General features: G+C 44.2%; 2 protein-coding genes across 3 annotated transcripts in view; one reads left to right on the top strand and one right to left on the bottom strand.

Moving 5' to 3' along the window:
* SH3RF2 (SH3 domain containing ring finger 2) overlaps positions 1-4900 on the top strand; it is a 122908-nt gene extending 118008 nt beyond the window's left edge. For both annotated transcript variants that reach the window (XR_004284017.1, XM_032336291.1), the window contains exon 11: positions 1274-4900. The gene's annotated coding sequence lies outside the window, so the exon portion shown is untranslated. The remainder of the gene's footprint in view (positions 1-1273) is intronic.
* Positions 4901-6737: 1837 nt separating this feature from the next.
* On the bottom strand, positions 6738-26527 carry PLAC8L1 (PLAC8 like 1). Its single transcript, XM_032336298.1, has 4 exons — positions 26329-26527; positions 21524-21660; positions 8192-8328; positions 6738-6987 (listed from the first exon to the last, which is right to left on the bottom strand). Exons 1-4 carry the CDS (start codon positions 26448-26450, stop codon positions 6847-6849), a joined length of 537 nt encoding a protein of 178 aa, XP_032192189.1. The 5' UTR covers positions 26451-26527; the 3' UTR covers positions 6738-6846.
* Positions 26528-27709: the final 1182 nt, after the last annotated feature.

Here is a 27709-nt window from a genome sequence, read left to right as displayed (position 1 = left end):
GAAAAAAGGGGCTGCAGGCCGGACAGGGAAAGAACAACACTGGTTATAAACATGGGGGTAGTGGGGATACACGTTGAGTTTGGTCATCCAAGTAGAGTATTTGAGGTCTTGGAGAAATTCTGGGGGACTCATGGATTTTAACTTTGTTTTTGAAAGGATTTCAGGCTTACAAAAATACTGCTGAAATAGTACAAAAGAATTCCTAAATACCCTTCAAAGCAAGATATCCTAGATACTAACATCTTACCAAGTTTTTTTTTCCCCTCATATATGGTCTTATATAATATATATTAGTTAACATTACCTAAATATTTAATGTAAATTATATATATATATATAATTTTTCTGAACCATTTGAGAATAAGCTGAAACTCAAATGCCCATCTGTCACTAAACATTTCAGCCTGTCCCCCAAGCAAGATGTGCTCTTACATAACCACAATACAACGACCAAAGCCAGGAAGGTAACACTTTTAAAGAACTGTTAACTAGTCTACAGGTCTGATTTAATTACCCGATGTTTTCTGTTGTCTACTCTTTTTCCTACACAGGAAACAAAAAAAAAAATGTAATGTGTTATCTAGGATCCCATTCAGGACCAAATAATGCATTTAATTACCATCTTTCTTTAATTTCTTTCAATCTGGAGCAGTTCCTCAAGATTCACTGTCTTCCATGACCTTCATATTTTGAAGAATATAGACCTTTTATTTTGTAGACTCTCTCTCCATTGGGGTTTGTCTGATATTTCTCCATCATTAGACTCAGCCCACTCATTTTTGGCAGTAACAGATAATCTTTAGCATCAGATAGAAGTCCCCGAGTCCATGCTATATAAATATAAGGAAAAGCTTTTCCTTAGAGTGCCAACTACTAAATGTAGAAAGAGTGATGGAATTTTTTTAAATTACCATTTGGCAGCCACTAGGCTCATACTTGGTTCATACAAGAATCATCAGTAGATATTAAAATCAGTGGATGAAAGCTTGAAGAGCTCAGAGTATTTCCTCTCACGACACTGATTCACAAAGGGGAAAACAGCAACTTGAGAGCAGAGAAGCCCAGTAGAGAACCACCTTCACCCAAAGACCACAGTTAGCATCACCAAGAGCAGGGAGCTAGAGGCCGTGTACCTCCCAATAGGATGAACACCTCTTCTGTGAAATGAAAAGGAAGGCTTCTGTCCAAAAGACTTGATAATTTTAAAGAACTATAGTTCTTTCCAGGGTGCACTCACACAGAATAGAATCTGAAATCTTTTTCACCTTCGCAGACCCTGCCTTGGTCATCTTCCCAGAAGGAGCTAGGAACACCTGGGATACAGAAGAGGACACATGATCTGCTTGGATGGAAACTGCTCAGTGGGGAGTTTGTGGACCATGTGATAGTCCTCAGACATCAGGGATGGCACTGGCATACCAGCAGGCCGGGCTCTGGGACAGAAGGGCAGTAGGAGAAGGAACACGTCTGTCCTCAACTGGAGCATCTGTGGGTGGTGACCCAGGATAGGGACCAGCGTGTGACTCATGGGCTGTTCCAGGTGCCAGCAAACTCCCACCCCTCCTGTTATTCTGTCCTTTTGCCGGAGCCAAACTTCATCTTGCCGGTTTCTCACACCTTGGCACCTCACTGACAAATGAAAAGACCAAACGTCACATTCCTTCTGGCTCTGTGACTGGCCAGGCTGCGCAGCTCACCTTTGGAGCAGTGGCGGCCTGACACTCTCCTTTTGGATATTCAAGCCAGAGAGGCCAGTGCCTCTTCACAAAGCCCCTAGCTTTCACCCCCTCTCCTGACTCCCACCCAAGCACCCTGAGTCCGCCCATCACATCTGTGTTCTTTTCCAATCCGATTCCATGCTAACTTTCCCCCCTGAAACTGTCTGATCGAGAGGGTTTCTGTTAGGACATACTGATTAAAGAAACGAGGACTTGGTACATAAGGGATTTCAGAAGAAAAATCCATGATGTAATAAGAGAGCTACCACAGACTACAGAGAGGCTATTGTATTCTTTTTGTTCAGAAACAAGTCATTTTAAAGGGCAAGTCATTCGATGATCTTCTATGCCTGGTTTTAAAAACTCTAAAATACAAATTTTACACCCAGCGTGGGGCTCAAACTCACAACCCCGAGATCAAGAGTCACACGCTCTCCCAACCGAGCCAGCCAGGCACCCCTACCCTCAAATACAAATTTTAAATGATCTGTGGCAACCAGAGAGAGCCACGGTACCGATCAATGCAAATCAGAAGTTCCCTGAGACTCTTCGAGCCAATATATTCTCATCATCTCCACATCTTAAGACATCAGTGAGAATTTCATTTTTAAAAGCACACGCTGCCCTGATTATTAAAGACAATGGACAAGAACACAGCAATGTTTGGATGCGTTGGTTGTTTTAAAGTTCAGGATTATAATTTTGCACTGAAACCTCCTCATGAAACTGCCTTTCCTGCAGTCTTTTAAGCCTTGTAAGCAGGAGCAAGCAGGAGCCAGACCATGAGCCGAGTGAGGACTATATTTGGTGGTTGCAAAAATGCTTTCTTCTGGGTGAGGCTGGACGTGCAGGGCTCAGACTAGCACCCATCTCTTGATTAAGTGAATCACTGGGACTTTTTAGTCACAGCCTCCTCTCAGTTAACCCCAGGGGAAAGTGATAATAAGCAACAACGAGCCAAGAGTATTGGCTTTATCTGCCAGGTGGTGAGTGAGAAGCTAAGAGGTATGGAGAGACCGCAGAAAGGAGAATTCAGGGATGACACTGCCTCTCACACGTGGTCAGGGATGCGTGGCCAATTGTCTGTCATCCCTTCTGTCTTAACTACTCTGATTTAGGTTTGTTTCCTTTCCTCTGGGATGAGTTCAGGTTTGGTTGGCTCCTCTTTTGTCCCAGCAGCAAAGGCTTCAGAGACGCTGCCTTCAGATTCCGGGATCTCCTTGTTACTACCATGAGGCCGTACAGCACACCTATAAATAGGTTTCCGTGACTTCATTTTCCAGAGAAAAGTCATTTGAATGTCAGAGGTGGAAGGAATTTTACTTTTACAGATGATGCTTGGCAAGGTGAGGGACAGGCAGGCTGCCCACACAAAAGCAAGTTGTATAAAATGGGGTGGTGGGTGGACCACAACTTCGAGTCCCCAGATCCCATCAGACCACATGAGCTCATTGCAGCCTTGTGTTCAAGGGCCTCTCATTCCGCTTTGCTGCTGCTCACATTTTCTTTCTTCCTCGTCTCTTGTTCACAGCATCAGGAAATCCCCACTCCTAATTTGTACACTTGCTGTTTTTTAAGTCTCCGGGAATTTTCCATGCCTTATCAAGTGGAGGGTTTCGTGGAGACTTAGAATCTGCTTTAGGCAATAGACCAAAATATTTTTTTAAAACATTAAATGAAGAATCTGGTTTGTTGCCAGCCGAACAGAGGCTTGAGAAAAGCACCCCTCTCTCCCTGTTTCCTAAAGTTTTCTGATCCACCTTTGCACTGTCGGTTCCACCACAGAGATTCCCCCACAGAGATTCCACCAAGTCATGGGCCAGCAAGTGGTGGGCGAGCAGGGAAGTGGGTGAGGACAAATTAGAATGGCCAGGATGAGGTCAGCCCAGAGATTTACCCTAGAATACCCTAGGATAGTTGCTAACCACAGAGTCTGGGTTTCATCCTCTGGAATTGTTGCTGCTGCTTATTCCATGGGGCTCTGGGAGGAGGTGTCGTTTAGGGGAAGAAGCAGAAAGACAAAATGGAAGGGGAGAAAAATTCACTCCCCCATTGAAATGCAAGCAGAGAACCTATAGACTCTTGGGTCCTGTTTTTTTAAGTACAGTGTTTTTAATAGACCGAAAGAGAATCTTGATGAGGTAATATGTATGTGAGTGATGTTTATAAAATAGGGTGTAAAATCTTAATCATTATGGACTGTTGTATAAATAAAGCATAGGTATATTAAATATAGAAACTTATAAAAAATTATTTTATAGAGCAGGGAACACGAAAGGACTTTGAAAGTTTTCATCTCTTTGTTCCAAAAACTAGAAAGTTCCAAGGCTGGCAGCTTATTTCCTTAGTATATTCCACTGTAAAGGCAAGAAGTTTGGTGGGGTTTTATGTGTTTTCTAGTTTTATAATTTATAACAACCTGTATGGATTACTTTGAAATGTCTGTTGCTTGTGTGTTCATGTTGTTTGCCCACAGGGAGACATCAGAAATTTGTTCCACACTTTGCATCTTGGAAAACCAAAAGAAATTTTCTAGTGAAAAGAAAAATACATAGAACATGACTTCAGTGTTGGGAAACCCTCGGATTTGTACCAATGACAGCTCTTTGCAAGTCTGAGGAAAGGGAACTTTAATACCAGAGTTGTCTCTTACGTCAATATTGGGTGTTGGTTCACTTTTCTCCTGGGAAGAAAGCATGTATTTTGGGGTCCCTTTTTCCTCCACTTGACATGTGGAGGAAACCAGAAGTCAGGGCCTTAAGCTGCCTTGCTTTGGGACCACTCTCCACCATCAGCTTTCAAAGAACTGTCCACATCATATGTCTCTTTTCTGTTCCATGGTTCCGTGGTAGAACCACTGCTTTTTGGAGCCCAGAGTTTTGTTTGGGTTTGTGGCTCTAATGAGTTTGCTTTTTACCAGCCAGACTAAAGAGAAGAATTCAAGGGAAACAGGAGTCGCCTTGCTGGACAGGTCCTCCTGCAGCTCCCACCAGCACAGGAGGCCCACGCCAGAGACCAGGGCCCGCAGCACCGTCTGCTCTCCACACAGGGAAGGGCCCATCATGCCAAAGTGGAGGCATTACCCAAGTCCCCTCTGTCAGAACTGCGTACTGTTCCCAGCTGGAAGCTTGTGAAGCCCGATGTATGTGTTAGCATGGAACAATAAAACCGGTTTAGTTGTCCCTCGGGCCTGGTTTTTTTCAGTAGCCGGCTTGGAGGGGGAACATGTTATCACAGATTAAATAGAAACATGGAGCACTTGATTTTCCCAAAGGACGTTGGTTCCTGGCAGCTGCTCAGGACTGTCCAACAGGGAGGGGCAGGAGGAGAGAAATCATTTTGTCAGACAGGAATGGCTAAGGATCTGTGGGGATGGCCGCCACAACCTCTCAGCGTTCCCCAGGCTGGGTTCAGCTCTGGAGAGCAAACTCCCAGCTTGGATGACCACGAGGGCCCAGGAAGACCTCTTGGCCAGAAGCCTTCTCCGCTTGCTCATTAGTGCAGAGGTTAAGAGCATAGCCTCAAGCACCTTACTGCCTGTCACCTCACAGCTATGTGGCCATGGCCAAACCACTTAGCTACTCTGTGGCTCGGGTCCTTTTTTTTTTTTCTGGAAAAAGGAGCGAAAGTAGCATCTTCTTGAGGAGTGAAAGGATTAGATGTCTTAAAACACGTAGAGCACTTTGAACAGTGCCTGGCATACACAGGTAGCCAATAAAACGGATTTCCCCACCTTCACAATGTTGCCACACCTACCAACCACCCACACTGTTATTTACTTAACATTATTTGAATAGATTCCATTTTAATCTAAAATTTGAGAACTTTACATCCCAGGTATAAATGGGAAACTAACATAAATTGCTGTGAACATAAAGTAGCAGTTAAAGAGTTATAACAACTCCTATTTACTGAGTCCTTGCTACTTGCCAGGCAGTGGGCTAAGAGTCTTGACTTCTGAGAATCCTCACAGCTCTCTGAGGTCAGCATCATCCTTTTACAGATGAAGAAATAGAGGCACAGAGGCATCAGAACATTCGCCCACAGTTACACACTCTGCAAATGCAAGAGGTGGTCCGGGCTTCAGGACCCAGGCTCCTCAGCCCTGTTCTGTGCTGCTGCCTGAACAAAATCAAGAGTGTTGCATTCCCGGGGCTGACGGCGGCTGGACCCGCTTCCCAGGACAGTGGTAACTGAGTGCCGCAAACTGGCTGGCTTATAGCAATTGAAACTCAATCTATCCCGGTTCTGGAGGCTCCCAGTCCAAAACCTAGATGTGGGCAGGGCGAGGCTCCCTCTAAGACCTCCAGCGGAGGCTCCTCCCTTGCCTCTTCCAGCTTCTGGTCACCCAGGCCTGCCTCGGTGGCTGCATTTCTCCGATCTCTGTACCTGTCTTCACACGGCTGTCTTCCCTCTGTGTGTCTATCTTTGTGTCTCTTCTCCCCTTTTCGTGAGGACAGCAGTCACACTGGATTAGGGCCCACCCTAATGACTTTGTCTTAATTACGTCAGCAAGACCCTATTTCCACGTAAGGCCACATTCGCAGACGCCAGGAGTTAGGACTTCAGCGTATCGCTTCGGCGCAGGCGGGGGTCGGACACAATTCCCCTGCCCACCTAGGGCTTCAAGCTCGGGGCCAAGATCGGCCAGTGTCGGAGAGGTGTTCAAGACCTGCAGCCACCCGGGACCGCCTCCTTCGTGCGGTGCAGACTGAAAGAGTCAGGACAAGGGAAGGACCGTGCCTCTCTGATTTAGTGACGCTTCGTGTCCAGTCCAGGTGCTAACTAAGATCGACCGTTTCCTGCCCCACTACTGGCTCTGTGGGCAAAAGGGGGTAGGGAAGAAAGCTTCCCAGGAAAGGATGGTGGTAGGAAGATGGGGGGAATGCACCCTTCTCCAACTCTAGGCAGGTGTGGAAGGCACAAGCTCATCTCTAGAACCGCCTTACATGGCGAGGCTGGAATGCCAGAGAGACTTCATCGAAGGTGTGTGTGAAGAACGAACAAGAGTAAAGACAATAGCGGAGAAATCATTTATTTTCATACTATTTCCATGAAAACTTAAGAACAATCTCTCTTCTAGGAGGGGCTTGGGGAGCGAGTAAGGAGGAGGACTTTTCTAGCTCTGTCAGATAAGGTTGTCCTTGGTTGAAGGAGCCGTGTAGATTTCATAGAGTCGGGAGGCCCTCATCTTGAGCTCCCGGGCCACCTGACAGATGGAGAAGGGCCAACAGCAGTGCACGGCGAGCCAGTCCTCACACAGGGTGCCCTAGGGTGAGACCCATGCCTCTGTCCTGGAGCAGTCACTCAGGCTCCGTGCCATCCCCCAGGAGCCTATCCCGTCCGCTGCTTCCGAGTTCCACCAAGTCAATACCCTACAGGGACACCCGGGAACACGGCTCCACCAGGACTCCCAAGGGCCAAGCAGCTCAACCGCTTATCAATCCTTGCAGCTCAAAGACCTTGCCTCACTTAGGGCTTCTGACACAGACTTCACACTTGAAACCACTGGTTTCTCTGTCAGCATCTTTTTTTTTTTTTTTTTCCTATTAGGACTTAATACTTCGAATTACTTTATTTCTTTCCTTGGAGTGGGTAATAAATGCCTATGGTCCAACATTCTCGCAGTAAGGCGGCACAGGAAGTAAAAAGTATATCCCTCTTCCACAGCTGTCCCCAGCTACCCACTTAACTTATCTGGGGGCAGCTGTTGTTGGCAGGTTTTTATGTACACTTCCAGATAAATTCTATGTCTGCACAAGTACATATATAGTCCTTATATGTGAATAGTTGTGTACTTCTGTGTCCTTTACCTTTTATTCAATATATTGAATAAAATATATTTTTGAATATATATTCAATTCAATTGAATTCAAATTGAATTTGAATATATTCAATTCAATTCAATATTCAATATATTGAACCAATATATTGAAATATATTTTAGGGATCATTCCATTTGAATATATAAGGAGATGTCTTTTTTAACTGTCCACATCCTGATATGTATGACTTTCTGTGCTCAGTCTCTCGTTGTACCTAGGCTCAGCTGCCCTAGAAAGTGACACTGGCTCTTTGAAGAATCCCCAGGGAATCCTCAAAGTGAATTCTGCATATGCCCCATATACTTCATTTTCACTTAGACCATCCCAAGTAAATCCTCCAAATTTGGTGCCATTCTACCTGTCATCTTCTCTTGATGCAGTAAGAGAGAGAGAAACAGAAGCGGCCCATTGACCTATCATCAGCATAGGTACCCCCTTTGAGATACCTTTCATCCTGTCCATTTTAGTCCATATGAATGAAGTCAGAAATTTCTTCCCTTTCCTTTCCCAAACTCTTTGCTAAGTGTGGTGTTTTTTAAGCATTCTCACTCAGACTTTTTTTTTTTTTTTTTTTTTAAACCACAGCTTTGAAAGACATTTAGGTTCTTATATAGATCCAAGTTCACATACCGGTTCAAACATACTTACCCGTATTTTATGTCTCTCTCTGGTGCCAATTCTCAGTGCAAAGGTGGACCCGGGTAACAATGGCCAACAAAGGCACTCTCCATGATGCCTGGCGATGTCACACTCAAGGCACATTGGACAAAACAGACCACAGAAACCTGTCAATAACCACATAAAAGCAAGCCACGGTTCTTAGATGTGCTCAGAACAACTTCACGTCTCGAAGAGCATTTACAACCTGATGCCATCCATTGAATGCTGCACTGTCTCCCTGCAATCAGGGACTGAGAATGAATAACCAATTGTCAAAACTCAGTGGATGAAAATTGCCATAACTGAGCCACATCAAAATTGTCTTTTGTTAAACACTGGCAAAGCTGCACCTGATACAATTCTGTTAGCGTTCACTATGGTAATTGTTTTTTCCTGTCAAGAGAAGAGCATTAAATAATTTTTTACAGTTGAATCTTAGCTGTTGCTTCTAATATGTTCATCTATTTTCAATATTTAAAATAGACCCAGTATATGATACTTGTGAATAGCAGGCGTCTTTCTCTGTAAATGTGATTGAAAGCTCTTTTATGGTGTGCTGATTCTGCCTGCTATTCTCATCAGGACTGTATTCTATTTCCCCGGCCAGAAGGTTACTCTCATTTTTGCTAGTTTCATGGAGCCACTGACATCTGCCAGTTTTAATCTGTAAACTATTAGAGGCTTGGTTCCTTGAACATCAACTGGAAACAGTGTGTCATTTATTTATTCATTGATCTTTAACTCCTGATACTGTTTCCTACACATCCTGCATGAACCATCTAATGCAGAGGTTCTGTTTTAAATATGTTTTGGGGATGCCTGGGTGGCTCAGTTCGTTAAGCCACTGCCTTCAGCTCAGGTCATGATCCTGGGGTCCTGGGATCGAGTCCCGCATCGGGCTCCTTGCTTGGCAGGGAGCTTGCTTCCTCCTCTCTCTCTCTCTGCCTGCCTCTCTGCCTGCTTGTGTGTATTCTCTCTGACAAATAAATAAAATCTTTAAAAATAAATAAATAAATAAATGTGTTTTGGGTCGCAGACCCTTTTGAGGATATGGTGATAGCTATGAAGTCACTCCTCAAGGGAAAAGAAAAAGACACAGACATGCAAAATTTTGCGTTCAATTTTGTGGGGTACAAGGATCCACTGAAAGCTATCAACAGACTGCAGATTAAGACTTCTTTATATACAGTTAAGATGCTATATCATATAGCATCGCAAATGAGGATGACCTCGGAGAACACAAATAATTAGGACTATAAAACAGCAAAATAAACAAACACCAAAAAGCTAACCATGACCTTTAATGCATGTATGCAATAAATGGTATTCAGACATAATTTATATACAAGAAAATGAACAGACCCTAAATGTTATGTTGGGTGACTTGTAACAATCACGTTCTCACCCAAGTAACAAGTAGAACACTGCCCTCAGGGTTCCCTTGTGCCCCTTCCCAGCAATCCCAGCCCTGCCATCCCCACTCCAGAGGCAACCACTGCTCTGATTTCTCTTCCCGTTGATAAGTTTTGCCTCCTCTTGGACTTCATATACAGGGAACCATTTTTATTGTTATATCCACCTTCTTTTATTCATGTTCCCTGAGGTTCACCTTTGCTGTTATGCTAGTCTGTAGTACATTCTTCATTGGCGCTGAGTAGTATCCAACACACAACTGTTGCGCAGACCGCTTCTCCAGACTCTCGCTGGCTAGTCCATCCTCTGCTATTGTGAATATGTACTGCAAACACTCCTGGACAGGCCTTCATGCGGACATATATTTTCATTCCCTATAGGTGGATTCCTGGAAGTGGCATTGCTAGGTCATGAGGTAGATTTATGTTGAACTTGACAAGATATAAAGAGTTCTTCAAAATATTTGCACTACTGAACAATCCCACAAGCAACAGATGAGAGTTCTAGTTGTTCCTCGTCCTGACCAGCCCTGGCTACTGTCGGTCCTTCTGACATTAGCCATTTTCGTGAGTTTGAAGTGGTTATGATCCCAACCTTTTAAGTGCACCTGACAAAAAGGCTCACTCACATACCAGTGTCACTAACACAAGAAGTTCCTGCCAAGGGCTTGTCTCTGTTACCTGTCCTTCCCTCCCTCCCCAAACAGTGGGGCATGCGAAGTCCCACTCCCAGATTCAATGACAAAAAAGTGAAATGCGAGGAATGCTGTTGTATTTAGAAGCTCGGAAAGATGTTCCAGGATTGTGGACTTCACCCTGGCTCTGAGGGGCTGAGGTAGCACACATGCATACAGAGAGTGAAGACTCTGAGGGGAGGAGGACAAGGAGCAACCTATCTTTGAAGACCAGAACATCTATTCCATCCATTCAGGAGCTGTGAGATAATCCACTAAATCACATATTGTAGGCATCCCTTGCCCCAAAGCAAATTCTGAATTCAGCCTTGAATGAGTCTGAGATGTTTTGCCCCACACTTTAAAAAAAAAAATCATTACTCCCAGCCGGATCAGAAGGCCCCCCCCCCACCTGCACCGACCACTGGGATGAACAGCTCAGAGGACACATGGCCCAGTCAACTTCCTGCGAGTTTATAGGGGTCCTAGTGCAGGCAACCCTGAATTAGGAGACATGAAAATCATGGCACAGGAAAAAACAACCAATCAACTCTCATTTAAGGCATGGATGATGAAATAGTGCAAATGCCTGCAAATAAAAAATTAATCAAAAACTGCATAATTATAAAGCTGACAAGCTAAGTAAATCATAAATTGTGTTTACACAATCGCCTGAGCTGCACCACTATCGCTGGCAAGGAGAAATGCCCACCATCCTCAGTATGTATACTGTAAAAATGCCCACCATCCTCAGTATGTATACTGTAAAAATGCCCACCATCCTCAGTATGTATACTGTAAAAATGTTGCTTTTTGCATTGGAACTCCTGCATCTCAGCTTTACGACTGGTATGTCTTTTTAAAAAATACATGCTGTTATTTTTATTTTTAATCATTTCCATCAGATAACCATGTTATCTAAGCTTTCATTAGGATGTAGTTACTAGATGCTGAAGGCAACACACCAAAGCACATATTCAGTTACCTTGGGACAGGATTTAAAAAACATATCACATGAAATTTGAATTCTTATTAATGTAATAGCTAACATTAGAGTTCACCATGTACCAATCCCTGCTAAAAATATATTGTATTCATCAACTCACTTAATTCTCACAACAATCCTATAATCCAGATATTCTTATTGTGTTCATTTTAACGGATAATAAACTGACAGCCAGAGGGATACGTTTATTAGAAAGGAGAAGAGGCCAGATTTGAACTCAGGTAGTCTGGCCCCGAACCCAAAGTCTTAACTACTACATACAATCCTGTATGTTCTCATGTTTTATGTATTTACGTTACAATGGTTGTGAATGTGTGTTCCAAGATGGAACTACCACTAATTTGTATTTATTCCTGTGTGACGCTCTCACATCATGCAACTTTAGGAAAGTTCCTTTTCATCAGATATTGCAGTTCTAGATGGTGGAGTGAGTGAGATTAAAAACTCCTGGCTCATACCTCAAGAGGAATGGGCAAAAGCGGGACCATGGAATGCTGTATTAAAGAGTCTCTAGGAGAAATTTTTACAGCATAGTTACTAACTCCTACTAATCAATATATAAAGGATTAAGCAAAAGAAGAAAATGGAGGTAGGACATGAACAGGTAATTGACCAAAAAGGAAACACAAATGGTCAATAGCAACCGTGAAAAGCCAGCCATTAGTAATCAGGGAAATGCATATTGAGACCTTCAGAAACCCCAGAAGCATGCCAAGTTTTTCAATATTTACATTGTGGGGAAACCAGAGAGAAATTGCTACACAGTTCTTTTGAAAGCAACTTGGGTGAATCTAGTAAAACTTTAAGTACACTAGGATCTAGTAATTCCGCATGTGAGCATCTACCCTAGAGTAAGAAGCAGTACAGGGATGTCCACGCTAGAATTATTTGTAGCTTGAAATTTAAAACTTCAGTGTGCACTAATAGATGAAAGCATAAATAAGCCATGATGGTATAAATCATACTATGGAATAATTAAGAATGTAGCGAAAGAGGGGCACCTGGGTGGCTCTGTTGGTTAAACATCTCAGCTCACATTTGCAATGACATGGATGGAACTAGAGGGTATTGTGCTGAGCGAAATAAGTCAATAAGAGAAAGACAGTTATCATATGATATCTCCAATATGAGGAATTTGAGAGTTAGAGTGGGGGAGTTCTGGGGGGAAGGGAGGGAAAAATGAAATAAAATGGAACTGGGGAAGGATACAAAGCATAAGATGCTCTTAATCTCAGAAAACAAACTGAGGGCTGCTGGGAGGTAGGGGGTAAGGGATAGAGTGGCTGAGTGATGGACACTGGGGAGGGTACGTGCTACGGTGAGTGCTGTGAATAGTGCAAGACTGATGATTCACAGACCTGTACCCCCGAAGCAAATAATACATTATATGTTAACTTAAAAAAAAAAAAAAGGTCTCAGCTCAGGGCACAATCCCAGCGTCCTGGGTTCGAGCCCCTCATCAGGCTCTCTGCTTAGTGGAGATCCTGCTTCTCCCTCTCCCTCTGCCTGCTGCTACTCACGCTTCTGCTCTCTTTGACAAATAAATAAAATCTAAAAAAAAAAAAGAAGAAGAAAAAGATGAGGAAGAAGAAGAATGCAGTGAAAGATTAAGTACCAAGAGAATCAAATCTCTAAGACATATTTTGAGTTTAAAAAAAAAAAAAAAAATCAGGGGACGCCTGGGTGGCTCAGTTGGTTAAGCGGCTGCCTTCGGCTCAGGTCATGATCCCAGCGTCCTGGGATCGAGTCCCACATCGGGCTCCTTGCTCGGCAGGGAGCCTGCTTCTCCCTCTGCCTCTAGCCTACCACTCTGTCTACTTGTGCTTGCGCTCTGTATCTCTCTCTGACAAATAAATAAAAAAATCTTTAAAAAAAAAAAATCAGATTGCAAGGGCGCTTTGGTGACTCAGTAAAGTTTCTGACTCTTGATTTTGGCTCAGATCATGACCTCAGGTCATGAGATCAAGCCCTGCATTGGGCTCCACGTTCAGCACAGAGTCTGCTGGAGCTTCTCTCCCTCAGCCCCTCCCCTGGTCCTGCCCCCATTTCTCAAATAAGTAAATAAATAAAACCTTAAGGGGCACCTGGGTGGCAAAGTCAGTTGGGTGGCCAACTCTTGGTTTCTGCTCAGGTTGTGATCTCAGGGTCATGAGATCGAGCCCCACATCAGGTTCCATGCTCAGCAAGGAGTCCGCTGGAGATTCTCTTTCCCTGTTTCTCTGCCCCTCCCACTCCTACTCTCACTCTCTCAAATAAATAAATTTTCTTTTAAATCCTTAAAAAAATCAAATTGCATAATGATACATACAGCATAACACTATTTATGGTTTGTTTAAAGAGTTACAAAAGAGTAGTATATACTTCTAATGGCTCCATACGTAAACATGGAAAAAAAGATCTGGAAGGAAACCCTCCAAAGTGATTTAATAAAAAAGAACATTCATGATTTCCTTTTCTGTAATGTTTCATTTCTTACAAGGTGAACATATACCTGTGTTATTTGTGTATATACATATATGCAAATATATATTATTGTATTTTATTTGTTTGTTTTTAGGGCCTCAGGCTCAAAAGGATTTGAGCCAGAAATTCAGCCTCTTCCTCTTACATGGCACCCATAGGCCTGGCGGTTATATGAGCACCCACTCCCTCAGTGTTCTTGGCCTATCCTCTGAGATGGGCTCCACCATCATGCATGAAAGTGATTTATTATTCACCCCTCTCACTCACAGGGGAGTTGAGAAAGAAAAAGCCTACACAGAACCAGAGTGCAAAGCCCCCAGAGAGCAGAAGTAGAAAAGGGGGGTAGAAACTGCAGCGAGGCACGGTTTAAATCAATTATTACTGGGCGCCTGGGTGGCTCAGTGGGTTAAGCCGCTGCCTTCGGCTCAGGTCATGATCTCAGGGTCCTGGGATCGAGTCCCGCATCGGGCTCTCTGCTCAGCGGGGAGCCTGCTTCCTCCTCTCTCTCTCTCTGCCTGCCTCTCTGCCTACTTGTGATGTCTCTCTGTCAAATAAATAAATAAATAAATCTTTAAAAAAAAATAAAAATAAAAATAAAAAAATAAAAAAATAAATCAATTATTACAAAAAGGCAGAACCACTGAACAGTAAGAGATGGTCAAGAAAGAAATGGGGCACCCCCATACATTGTGGGTGGGTTTGTAAGTTAGTACAACTTCCAAATGGAGATCCACTTGGCAGCGTCTATCAAGATTTAAAATGGTACCTACTATTTAACCAACAGATTTATTCCTCAGCAATTGTCCAACAGGTAAACTTACACACACGCAAAGTGCCGTCTGTACGAAGACATTCAGGGAGTGGGAGTTTGAACGGCAAGAAGTCTGGAAACCACATTACGGTGCTCCAATGGATTTCTGGATAAATAAATTACGGTACACTCATAAAATGGAACCTATGCAGTAATGTAAGATATTTGGTGCAGAACAGCGTGTGTTTATAGTTCTACTATTTGTGGAAATTACATAAATCCACCTACAGCAAAGAATCTGGAAGAAGAGGTAATAGAATATCAACAATGATTATCTCCAACAGCTGGGATTACAGGATACTGATTTTTGTTTTTTCATAAGTCTCCGTATTTTTCCTTTTTATGATGACTCCACAATACTGTTATAATAGAAAGAATAATCTCCTTTGCTTCAAAATTATTGTACACCTTCACAAGCATACAGTCTGTATGTGGACTCAGGTAAGAGTTGTCATCTCTGGGGAAACTAGGTGGACAGGCAGCAAATGTATCAAAGGGGTAGGTACTTTTTAATTTTGCATCGTGTGCATGCTAAACTTTACAAAATCTCTTTTTTAAAAAGATTTTATTTATTTATTTGACAGGAAGCTTGCACAAGCAGGGAGAGCAGCAGAGGAGAGGGAGAAAGAGACTCCCCACACAGCAGGGAGCCCATTGCCAGGCTCCATACCTAGGATTATGACCCGAGCCCAAGGCAGACGCTTAACTGACTGAACCACCCAGGGACCTTTTTTTTCTTTTTCCTTCTTTTCTTTTTTTAAGCACAAAGCTGACTCCCAAGGAGAAAAGCCCTCCTTCCTAGAAATGCTCAGAAAGCCACAGCTGTCAAAACCTTGCCAGGTTTTGACAAGCAGGTGAAGGGCCAGACCAGTGACCCCAGTAACCCTTCCAACTCAGAAGACTTATGATTCTTTCAATGAAAGCAAGTAAGAAAGAATCCAGTGAGAATATAGGTTCAAATTCATTCACTGATGGGTTGTTCAGCAAATGTTTTTCAGCGCCTCCTGCGGACCAGGCACCCTGCTGGCCACGGCAGGGGTGAGCAAGAAGCAGTGGTGCCTCCTTCTAGAGAGGTACACTGTACCCAAGATAGAGTTCAGGGACACAGACCTCCATCAGAGGCCTTTTCAAGCCTTCCTCTTCCAGAAAACCAGAGAGAATCCTGGCCCACTTCATTCTACATCTTGGGCATCTGGTAAGTACTAGTCCCACCAAGCTCTTCACCCCCACGTGCTTAGGTGCCCTCCACAAGGAGGTGGTTTGAGCGTCGTTTCCTCCCAGCTTTCCGTATCAGCTTTAAGGTGGTTTCTCAAAGAGGCCATCTCTGACCCCACTCCCCTATAGTTTCCTTCCATAACACCCTCTTTCTTTCCTTCAGGGCACTTACCACAACTGCTATTATTGTTTGTGGATTCATTTGCTTAATGTCTATCTCCTTTCTGAAACCCTCTCTGTCTTACTATTACGACTGTAACACCCATCACCTGTGTGGCACATGCATAGGAACTCAGTAACTATTGAGTTACAAACCAACGTGCATTAAACCCGCCACATAAACCTTCTCTGGGGCAACATCACAAACATTCCCGAAGCGGGGCTATCTCGCCTCTCACCCTGGACAACATTTAGCAGCCACTTACTTCCCTGTGGCTTTATTTTCACACCTGAGTTGCAGCAAACCCATCTCCAAAGAACTCAGAAATATCCATTTGCCAACCCTAGCGCACAGTGAATGCAGATAAAAGTGCCCAGGAGGGAAGGGGAGGCAGGCTCAGGTCATGATCTCGGGGCTCTGGAAATGAGCCTCACATTGGGCTTCCTGCTCAGCGGGGAGCCTGCTTCTCCCTCTGCCCCCTCACTGTTTGTGCTCTCTCTCGCTCACTCCCTCTCAAATAAATACATAAAAACTTTTATTTATAAATCTTTAAAATATTTATAAAATCTTTAAAATAAATAAAAATAAATTTAAAATGTAATTGCAATAAAATGACAAAGCAAAATGTCAAAAAAGAAAAAAAAGAAAATCACTGCTGTTCTTGACATACCCTTTATTTAGTGGATGAAAAATTATAGCAGTAATTCTCAACATGTAATGGAAGGCTGTCCCAGGATGGGACTCTGGCGTGGAAAAAGTCACGGAAAGCGGCTCTCCTTTTTTGTTCCCGTTTGTCACAACTATTTACACAGTGGTCCGCTTGAATTGAAATTCTGTGGATAGGGCGCCTGGGTGGCTCAGTGGGTTAAAGCCTCTGCCTTCGGCTCAGGTCATGATCTCAGGGTCCTGGGATCGAGCCCCGCATCAGGCTCTCTGCTCAGCGGGGAGCCTGCTTCCCCTCTCTCTCTCTGCCTGCCTCTCTGCCTACTTGTGATCTCTGTCTTTCAAATAAATAAAATCTTAAAAAAAAATTTTTTTTACAGAAATTCTGTGGATAAAGCAGCCCTTTTAAACAAAAGCAGCCCAGGCTCCAGAGCACTCATACTCCACTCGTGTCCCGGGTTGATGACAGTGTGGAGAATGAGCGTTTAAAGCACATCACCTCTAAATTTTCTTCGGAGACAGTCAGCTTTGAGACACTATGAGCAGTCATAAAATGGAGGTCCATCCAGGGAATAACAACCAGGACACAGAACATTCCAGATCATCTTGTACTGGGTATCCATGGCCCCTTCTCCACAGATCGTGCCAAAATGTAAAGAATGTTCTATTTCAGGATGCCTGGGTGGCTCAGTGTGTTAAAGCCTCTGCCTTCGGCTCAGGTCATCATTCAGGGTCCTGGGATCGAGCCCTGCGTCAGGCTCTCTGCTCAGCACGGAGCCTGCTTCCTCCTCTCTCTCTGCCTGACTCTCTGCCTACTTGTGATCTCTGTCTGTCAAATAAATAAATAAAATCTTAAAAAAAAAAAAAAAAAGAATGTTCTATTTCTCCACACATCCTCCCTTCTCACCTTGTCCCCAGAATGGGCTCTGAAACGGGCCAGCAGGGAATCTCAGAAAGCCAAGTGCGGTCGGTATTCACATTGACGGGGCTGGGGGACAAAGCTGAATGGTGAAGCAGCATTTGAGGCAGGGGCGTGGTGAGGATGGTTGTTTCTTTAGCCAACTTTTTCGGTGCCCTTGGGATGGAGTAGAAGTCACTGTGCAGCAGCACGTCTATGCCTCCTGACTCTACTCTTGGCTCTTAACAATAGTAACAATAATATATCTCAGATTCACTAGGGGCATTATTCTGTATTTGTTAGGCATTTCCTGATAACAGCACCCCAACAGTAATTTGGGAAAAATATCTCTTCACTACTGGGGGCAATGCTGATAGGACTGTCCTTTGGAATGACCTAAGCCTGGCAAAATGGACTCCATCTGCTCCATCAATTCTCAGAAGGAAAAACAAAATGACAAAAATGTTTGCAGTTGATCAGAGTATCAACTAGCTTCTGATAATGCAGCTTGTCCCAGGGGCCCCTGGGTGGCTCAGGGGGCTGAGCCTCTGCCTTCGGCTCAGGTCATGATCTCAGGGTCCTGGGATTGAGCCCTGTATCGGGCTCTCTGCTCAGTGGGGAGCCTGCTTCCTCCTCTCTCTCTGCCTGCCTCTCTGCCTACTTGTGATCTCTGTCAAATAAATAAATAAAATCTTTAAATAAATACGGTATAAAAATACAGCTTGTCCTTTCTGAGCTTAGTTTTCAGTTGATTTTTTGATTCTCTGAGCTACCCCAACGCCTCCAAATGAAATCCAATGTTTATTTGTGTATTAGTTTCCTAGAGCTGCCATAACAAATACCATAAACTGGGCATCTTTACGTGATAGAAATTATTTTCTCACAAACTGACAAGTACCAGAGGGGAGGGGGGAATGGGTGAAACAGGTGATGGGGTTTAAGGAGGATGCTCGTTGTGATGAGCACCAGCTGTGATATGGACGTGTGAAACCACTAAATTGTACACCTGAAACTAATATTCCAATATATGTTGGTAACTGGAATTTAAATAAAAGCTTAAAAAAAGAAAAGAAATCATTTTCTCAATGGAGAATTCTGGAGGCTAGAAGTATGAACTTAAGATGTTAGCAGGGTTCGTTCCTTCCAGAAGTTCTGAGGAAAATTCTCTTCCATGCCTCTCTCCAAGCTTTTGGTGGATGCTGGCAATCCCTAGCATTCTTTGGCTTATGAAGGCGTTATTCTAATCTCTGCTTCTGTTTTCCCATGGCTTCTCTTCTTAAGTGTTTGTACTTAAATTTTCTGTTTCTTATGAGAAACACCAGCCATTGGATTAGGATCTACCCTAATGTAGCAGAACCTCTTGTTAAACTTGACTACACAGCAGAAACCCTATTTCCAAATAAGGTCACATTCAGAACGTACAGGTGGCCATGAACTTTGAAAGGACTATTCAATCCAGTAGAGCATGCAACCAAAAAAATTGATCCAGTCAAGTTCTAAGCCAGTGTTAAGAATGGGTTCTAGGTATTACGTTTTTGTTTTGGGTTTTTTTTTTTGTATTCTTTTTTAAAAATTAACATATAATGTATTATTAGCCCCAGGGGTACAGGTCTGTGAATCATCAGGCTTACACAATTCACAGCACTCACCATAGCACATACCCTCCCCAGTGTCCATAACCCAACCACCCTCTCCTTAACCCCCTACCCCAGGCAACCCTCAGTTTATTTTGTGAGATTAAGAGTCTCTTATGGGGGCGCCTGGGTGGCTCAGTGGGTTAAAGCCTCTGCCTTCAGCTCAGGTCATGATCCCAGAGTCCTGGGATCGAGCCCCGCGTCGGACTCTCTGCTCAGCGGAGAGCCTGCTTCTTCCTCTCTCTCTCTCTGCCTGCCTCTCTGCCTACTTGTGATCTCTGTCTGTCAAATAAATAAAATAAAATCTTAAAAAAAAAAAAAGAGTCTCTTATGGTTTGTCTCTAGGTATTACGTTTTATCTTAACAACAACCCTTGAGGTGAGCACTTTTATTATCCTCCCTTTAGAGGGGGCAAAGTGAAGACCCAGAGAATTTGTTTGAGGTCAATCAGCCAGTAAGAGGCAAGCTAAGATACAAGGCAAGGTCTCATCTGATACAAACATATTCTCCTCATCACTACACTGTATTCTAGGCTTTGCCATACTTGAAAATGTACTGATGACTCCCCAACACCCAACTACAAACTACGAAAGGAAAATGTCTGCTTCCTAATCTGATGCTAGATCTCCACATCTCCACATGGCTATTCTGCCTTCTCTGGACCTCAGTACAGGGGACAACCAAAGTCGAAGTATCTGGAAGAGAACAAGGAAGAAGCTGAGAGAATCAGAGAATGGCTGCCGTCATTATCTGATCAGAAGTCTACATGGGAGGGTGCCTGGGTGGCTCAGTGTGTTAAAGCCTCTGCCTTCGGCTCGGGTCGTGATCCTAGGGTCCTGGGATCAAGCCTCACATCGGGCTCTCTGCTTGGCAGGGAGCCTGCTTCCCTTCCTCTCTCTCTGCCTGCCTCTCTGCTGACTTGTGATCTCTGTCAAATTAAAAAAAAAAAAAAATCTTAAAAAAAAAAAAAAAAGAAGAAGTCCACATGGGTAGCAGCGGCAGGAAGAAACCTGTTGAGCTCTGTGTCAGATGGGCAGATGGACAGGAATGGAGGGTAAGGTTTTCTATGAGGCAATCTCTTCTTTATGGGGCCCAGGCAAACAGTGAGGGGCTCAAGCGTAGAGGACCAGAACACCAAAACTTGGTGGGAGAGCTTTAGCCTCAGCAAGACTGTCAGCTGAGTAGGGACTAGGACCATGTAACGGCTCAGATGGGTCTCTGATCAATACTATGAGGTGTTAGGAATGAATCCAGATCTTTCCAAAAACCAGCAAAGGGCAGAGAAAGCCATATTCTTCAAAAATAATAGACCCGGGGTCTGCTGGATTTTGAGTGTTAGTGACAAATGCATATCTAACAGTGACCTCCCCACAGCCACACCGCATCCCCAAGAAAGTCTTGTGGCCTAGATGCTCCCTAGGGCAAAGGCAGGAAAGCTTTTGACATGGTACCAGAGATGAGTCAGAATATCCTAAGATAAAAATGGAATCGATGTGCTTTGAACTTCATTCCCAGGGGACAATCATACAGCTAGGAGAGTGTTATTGGTACCTCTCTAGAGCTAAAATAGTATCTGAAAATATTTCAGTCAACATAGGGGGCTTTTTGTGATTATTTCTGTTCTTAAAAGAGTAGTGCATCTTCCTCCTAGAAAACTAGAAAGAGAGAAGCAAAAAGAAAATAAAATTACTCATTAGCCTACCATCTGGAGGATGTCATAAACATTTGTATTTGTATCCTTCCAGATATTTTTTTTAAATATTCCCCCCCAAAAAATGGTGTCTAATGTGCTTAGTTTCTTTAACTTAAAAATGTACCAAAACATCTTTCATCCCATTGACTGTTATTCTACAATGTGACTTTTCATGGCTGTATAATAACTCATTGTGTGCGTGCCCCATCAAACATCTCAGGTCATTCCAGATTGTTGCCACAAGAACCAATGCTGCAGAATTTAACACTGCTAAATCTTTGCACGTGATTTACCTCCTTAGACTAAATGCCTAAAAATGTAATGACTGGGCCAAAGCTATATAACACTTGAGGTTCTTGTCATACGTATTGCTAAGCCATCCGGCAGGAAGGTTATATCAACGTCTCCTCCTACCAGCAGCAGATGGGGCAGCCCATTTCATGCATCTTTGCCAACAGTGGAGTTCGTCATTTAAAAAATCTTTGAAGTTACCACTTATTCTATAAAAGCATCCACATCCCTGAAAAGCAAGATTTTTTCCTGCCAAGGAGTGCACGTGAGCCGCTAGAAGATTGGTCCACTTATTCTAAAGCCATTATATTTCTGTCCTTGTGCCTGACGTAGCTCCTGCAGCCAGGGATGACTTGGGAAAGAAAATAGTCAAGGGCTTGAGTGAAGAGGGAACACATACAGATTTTCCTGTCTCGGCAGACACTGAAGAGGCCCGTGCTCCAGTCTCCCCCAGTCTGGACGATCGCTGCGATGGTGGTTCTGCCAGGGCCTCCCCGGTCAGGCTGCTTCACCACAGCCTGGGCTGGCGCATGGCTCCTGGAGAGTCAAAAACAGTGATTAACTTGAAAACAAAGGGGATGGTTCAGAAAGATAACCATTAAGCCAAAACGGGGTAATAAAAAGGAGAAAGGGACACAGATGCTGAGTGGCTCTTAATTCGTAGCCCAACCTCCTCACCATCTGCCCTCCCCCCGCCCAACTTCTGCCCTGACTTAGCCCTCTCTCTGGTAATGGCATGATTATTCCAGACCCTGTCATTCACCCTTAAGGTCCAGCCTACTTCCTTAGTATTTTGTAATAGTTAAATCCACAAATTTGGAACCAAGAGGACTCAGTTCAGACATCAGCATGTCACTTGCTGGCAGCTTGACCTCAGCTGTCGCTTAACGTCTCTGTTTCTGTTTGTTTGGAAGTAAGATTAAAAAAAGATGACCTCACAGGATTATTGGGTTTAATGAAGGACAAATAATTAGTTTGCTGTGTCTGAGTGTATGTAACAAGGTGCCTTGAGTGAGGCTGTACCCAGGGGTTTCGAGCCTTCATTGAAGAAACTAATAGGGCTTGGGCATGGAAATTGGGACGAGGCCAGAGAAATTGTACATGCAGTTATTTAAACAAACAATCAAGACTTCAGAAGATGTCTTTTTCTGTTTGTTTAAAGATTATTTACTTATTTTGGTGGGAGAAGGGCAGAGGGAGAGGGAGAGACAGAATCTCAAGCAGACTCCTCACTGAGTGTGGAACCTGACGGGGCTGGATCCCAGGACCCTGAGATCATGACCTGAGCTGAAACCCAGAGTCAGATGCTTAACACGCTGAACCACCCAGGTGCCCCCAGAAGATGTCCTCATGTCAAAGTACTATATGATTATCCTGGGGGCCCACCAAATACAACTTTGGACTAGTTTTCCCTGAAGGGAAGAGATAGTCCACGTCACCATTCTCAAGTAGAAAATACGGGCCGAGGGGCGCCTGGGTGGCTCAGTTGGTTGAGCGACTGCTTTCGGCTCAGGTCATGATCCTGGAGTCCTGGGATCAAGTCCCACATCAGACTCCCTACTCGGCAGGGAGTCTGCTTCTCCCGCTGATCTCTCTCCTCTCATGCTCTCTCTCTCTCTCTCTCTCAAATAAATAAATAAAATCATTAAAAATTTTAAAAAAAGAAAAAGAAAAAGAAAGAAAATATGGGCCGAGGGGATAGCCTTCAAAAGCGAAGTGGAAGAACTCCCTTCTCTTTCTGGGCCCCAAAGCTGGTTTTGCCCCAGCTCCTACCATGGAGATACCTGGGGTAGTCCCACAGTGAAGGGTAAGCTGTACCTAGCCTTCTGGAAGGGGCAGATTGAGAGGATGGTCGAGGGACCACCCCAGAATGAGCGTGAGCCTGTACAGGGTAGTAATTATTCTACTTCCTGCTTCCCTCTCAGCAAGCCTCATTAACAGTCTGTACCTGTCTCTGGTGGGCTGTGAAGAATGAAAGAGCGAGCCTGCCTCACACGGGAGACAAAATAAACAAGAGACAGCAGAAATTCTTCCTGTAACAGCTGCTGTTACGGGACTAGTCGCCAAGGCTCAGCACCTGTGACACATGGCCTGGAGGGCAGAGAGGAACACTCCTGAGCACCCTTAAGGCAACACCCTGAGGGCATCTTGGAAACAGCAGAGGGCCCTTTGAGAACCTCTAAATCAGGGCAGTAAATCCAATGGGGGTGCATCGTTCTTGTTATTAAGGTCCACATCTCTCTTTCCTTCCACTAACACTGCCCGCATCCACGCCCTCCCAAACCTGATGGGCCTTTAACAAACACATTAGCTTGTTAACAAAACAAATGCCCAAGCCTCACCCGGAGCCAAGAGCGCAGGTCTCCAGACAAGAGGTACAGAAATCGAGATTTCTAACCACATCGCCAGCAATACCGAAGCTGTCATCCTGACACCAGCCTGCCTGAAAGCTGGCACAGGTGGATGTGGGGGCCACAAATGACCACACCGGCCTCTGAGTCTCCCATCGGGTGGGTGGGGATGTCAACATGAGAAAGATGGCGGAGAACACAGAGTAGGAGGAAGGCTGGTGGGGAAGAGGGCGGGTGGAAGATAGTGGGTCTTCGGTGCCAAGGAGACACCAGCTGGGAGTTCAAGGTCAGGAGCTACCTGTCTGGAAGTGCAAAGTGGAGCTATAAATAGCCCCAACCCTTTCATCCTTTAGGCATTTAGAGACAAGGCTGGTAAGCTAACGAGCTTTTCAAGAGCCTGCAACACTATCTGAGGCCTAGGAAAAATTACTGGCTCCAAAATACAAAAACTATAAGACAGAATCCAAAATTAGTTAATGCTCAACTAAACACTGAAGTCTAGCATTATGCCAACCTCATTAACTGTCAAATTCACAAATTCACAAATATTTTACTACATTTAAAAACAATTTAGAATTCTCATTTTGCAAAAAAATCCCAAGTACGAATGATTGCTGAGAAACAAGAGCCAATCATAAAATGAACTAATTGCGGAGAGCCAAATAATTTTAAAAGCAAAATTATAAAAATCCTTTCACTTATTGTATAGCAGAAAAAGTATGGATATAACGTGTGGTATGGGTACACTTACATATGTTTGTTACACTGTGGGTTGGGGCCCATGGTACGGACTGAACTGTGTCCCCACCAAGTCTATGTTGAAGCCCCAGCCCCCAGTGTGACTGTATTTGGAGACAGTGCTTTGAGGACGTGATTACAGTGAAGTGAGGAATAGGGGTGGGAGACTGGGCTGATAAAACGGCCATGTAAAAAGGCCACGTTAAGCACCCAGCAAGAAGGCTGCAAGCCAGGTGCAGAGCCCTCACCAGAACCTGACCATGCGGGCACCTTGATCTTGTACTTCCAGCCTCCTGAATGGTGAGAAAATAAATTTCAGTTCACGAGACCACCCAGTCTATGACACTGTGTTATGGAAGCTCAGAGCGAACAAAGACAGCTATGAAGATTTCAAACTGGTGAAGAAACCACCTTTATGCCTGTCTTATTTCCTCTGTTCCTTGGGGTCAGTGAGCACAAGCTGCTTGCCTGCACCCCTGACCCCGTAACCCCAGAATCCAGCACACAACCTGACACCTGGCAGGCTATTTGGTGAACTAGACCAAAACTAAATGTCCATATCTCTTCTGTTATCTTTGAGTCCTCCTCAAATCTAGTTATAAATTATGGGATCTTAGTGTTTCCTTCTCTAGCAAAGTTACACTTCTCAGGTGTGGAGAGAAGAAATAAAAGCAGAGAGTAGAGGCACCTGGGGGGCTCAGTGGGTTAAAGCCTCTGCCTTCGGCTCAGGTCATGATCCCAGGGTCCTGGGATTGAGCCCCACATCGGGTTATCTGCTCAGCGGGGAGTCTGCTTCCCTTCCTCTCTCTGCCTGCCTCTCTGCCTACTTGTGATCTCTGTCTGTCAAATAAATAAATAAATAAATAAAATCTTAAATAAATAAATAAAAATACATAAAAGAAAAGCAGAGAGGAGCCTCAAACTTCTTGCATCCCTCCACACCACCCATTTGCCATCAGATTCAGCAAGTTCTTCATTGAATGGAGGACAGATTTTAGGCCCAGGCATGCTAAAATTCAAATGTGGCCTTCTACTTGTCTGACCTTGGGAAACACATCACTGCCTTCAGCTCTGGTCTCTCTCCCATAAAACTGGATTGCAAATATCCTCCCTCTGCAGTGGTCTTGAGGACCAATGAGGATCACACTCCGGGCACACAGGAGGCTTGCAGTGGGTGGAGGCTACAGTTATTCTAACTTCATGATCCTGCACTGCCCTGGGGCCTTCTGTACCCTTTCCCAAGAAACAGAGAATGGAGGCAGGTGCTCTCAGGAAGTTTCTCAGGGGTCACACGGGCTGCCCCAATACCTAAAACTTCGATCCCAGGGACCCATCATCCAGCTTTCCCAGGACTAAGGGTTTTCCCAGGAGGGAGAACTTCCAGGGCTCAACTCAGGACATGCCAAGGTAAACCACAAAGTTTAGTCACCCTAAGAGATAAGCGACAGAGGGAGGCTTCAGCTGATGGGAAGCAGGAGGCTGACTCAAAGCACAAGGCAAGAGGCCCAGTGTTGGAAGATGGAGATGCACACTCTCCCCGCTTTCTGACCTCACTCTGTGGTCCTCTTCTTGCTGCTGCTAAGCACATTCCCCACCCTGTGTACCCACTTGTCTGGTGCTTCACCCTGCGAGGGGGGGGGGGGGAGGGGGCGGGGGGGGGGGCGCGGCGGGCACGGTGGGCATTGTTCCTGTCACCTTCTTCCTTGATGAAACTTGCAATACTAAAAAGCATTCATTCGGCCTCCCACCCAGGCTTCCTTGATTAATTCAAACTTAACTGAAGCCAAAGCTCTGGAGTTTTGATTTCAAAGGACTAGAAATTACTGGCAGCCCCCAGTAGTCAAGTTTTACTTGGTCAAGGTTCAACGCTGAAAGTTAAGAATAACTTTCACCCAAGCCAGCCCTTCTCTTTTCGCTGGCCAAGCAGGGCCTGAAGGAACTAATCAGTTGCCCCTTTTCAAGTACCCGTGGAAAATGATAGCAACTACTTTCTTCCCAAGCCCAGTTTTCTTCTCTTGGCTCCTCCTAAGAAGAGACTGATTTTTAGACAGAGACACAGAAAGAGATTTGATATGCTACCCAAAAAGAAAAAGAAAAAAATCACCCAACTCTCTACCTCACACTAGAAAGAAAATGTTCATCTTCAGAAGAGATGAGTGAAAGCAACAGAGGTGAGTGTAGGCTGAGTAAGGAAGCATCCTCAGGAAATTTAGAGAAGTAATTTCCAAACCAGTTCATAGCGAGGCGCTTTCCTGTCTCGGAGGTTCTCCTTCTCCCTTTGACAAGAAGTTGACTGATTCTGGACTTAGATTCAATCCAAAGTGAAGCGTCTCTTCTAAAGAATGTTGCGTTCATATTCTGGAACCTGAGGTCACAACACTGTAACTGACAGACATCTTATTTCTTTAAAGACGTGTACACATCTAACTGTTCGTGTCTATGTCAGGCTATTAGGAGTTTCTAAAGTACGTCTCTAGGGGACGCCTGGGTGGCTCAGTTGGTTGGACGACTGCCTTCGGCTCAGGTCATGATCCCGGAGTCCCGGGATCGAGTCCCACATCGGGCTCCCAGCTCCATGGGGAGTCTGCTTCGCTCTCTGACCTTCTCCTCGCTCATGCTCTCTCTCACTGTTTCTCTCTCAAATAAATAAATAAAATCTTTAAATAAATAAATAAATAAATAAATAAAGTACGTCTCTAGGACATGCCTTATGCAGCTGTGGACCTCAGCAATGCTGGGGAAATGTCCAGAGAGGAAAAAAACTTGAGGAAAAGATTGGAATTGAGGGAAGACATCTACAATCATAATTCAGGGTTACATGAGAAAGACAACAGCAGGGACCTGCCAACTCTGCTACATAGTCTTCACATCAGACCCACAGAGAGTAACTGCTGAGGGTTCTGAATTTCAAAGCATTTATTTGAGCAGGTTTGTGAGGAAAAGCCTTTATAATGCCTTCCAAATCAAGATTCTTCAGATACATCTTCCTAATTGCCTTCACTCACTGGGTTCTGGGCAAGTCTGTCTCCTCATCCAGAAGGATGCCTCCTACATGAAGGACAGTCATGTTTCTTCCACTTACCATTCCAACTCTAAGTGCATAACACGGTGTATGTAACAGAATAAGGAGTTAGTAACTTGTTGAACAATGTGCTATACATGAAAATTCAAGTTTGTAGGATAACAGAGATGAACAGGTGATTACTAAGCTTTGCAAAAAAATGATTTACAATACGGTTCATTTAAGGAGTAGATAACCATTGTCCATGTAAGCTGACTCCATATTTCAAAATTGCATTTGTACTTAACTTTTCTAATCAAACGTCTATTGTATGAACTAAGCTGTAGGCACATAGCTCTTTCACCTAAAAATAAAATGAAAAAGAGAAAGAAGAAAAAGGAACGTTCTTCTTTATAGAAGAATGACAACTGTATGAAAAAGAAATAATAGCATTTAAAAATCACCATATTGAATAGCATCCAACATAATTTATTCA

This window comes from Mustela erminea, chromosome 3 (genome assembly GCF_009829155.1).
Source record: "Mustela erminea isolate mMusErm1 chromosome 3, mMusErm1.Pri, whole genome shotgun sequence".
NCBI lineage: Eukaryota > Metazoa > Chordata > Mammalia > Carnivora > Mustelidae > Mustela > Mustela erminea.
This window is presented reverse-complemented; position numbering and strand designations above follow the sequence as displayed.

Bases quoted from the DNA above. Each gene is read 5' to 3' on its own strand.
- PLAC8L1 (XM_032336298.1), bottom strand. From the start codon at position 26,450: ATGAACTGGTTTGGAAATTACTTCTCTAAATTTCCTGAGGATGCTTCC. The intron at 21,661-26,328 runs GTAGAGAGTTGG...TTGACTCTCCAG, and splicing joins CATTTTCTTTCTAGTGTGAG to GAGCCATGCGCCAGCCCAGG. The intron at 8,329-21,523 runs GTATGTGTTCCC...GGTTATTGACAG, and splicing joins CTGCCGAGACAGGAAAATCT to GTTTCTGTGGTCTGTTTTGT.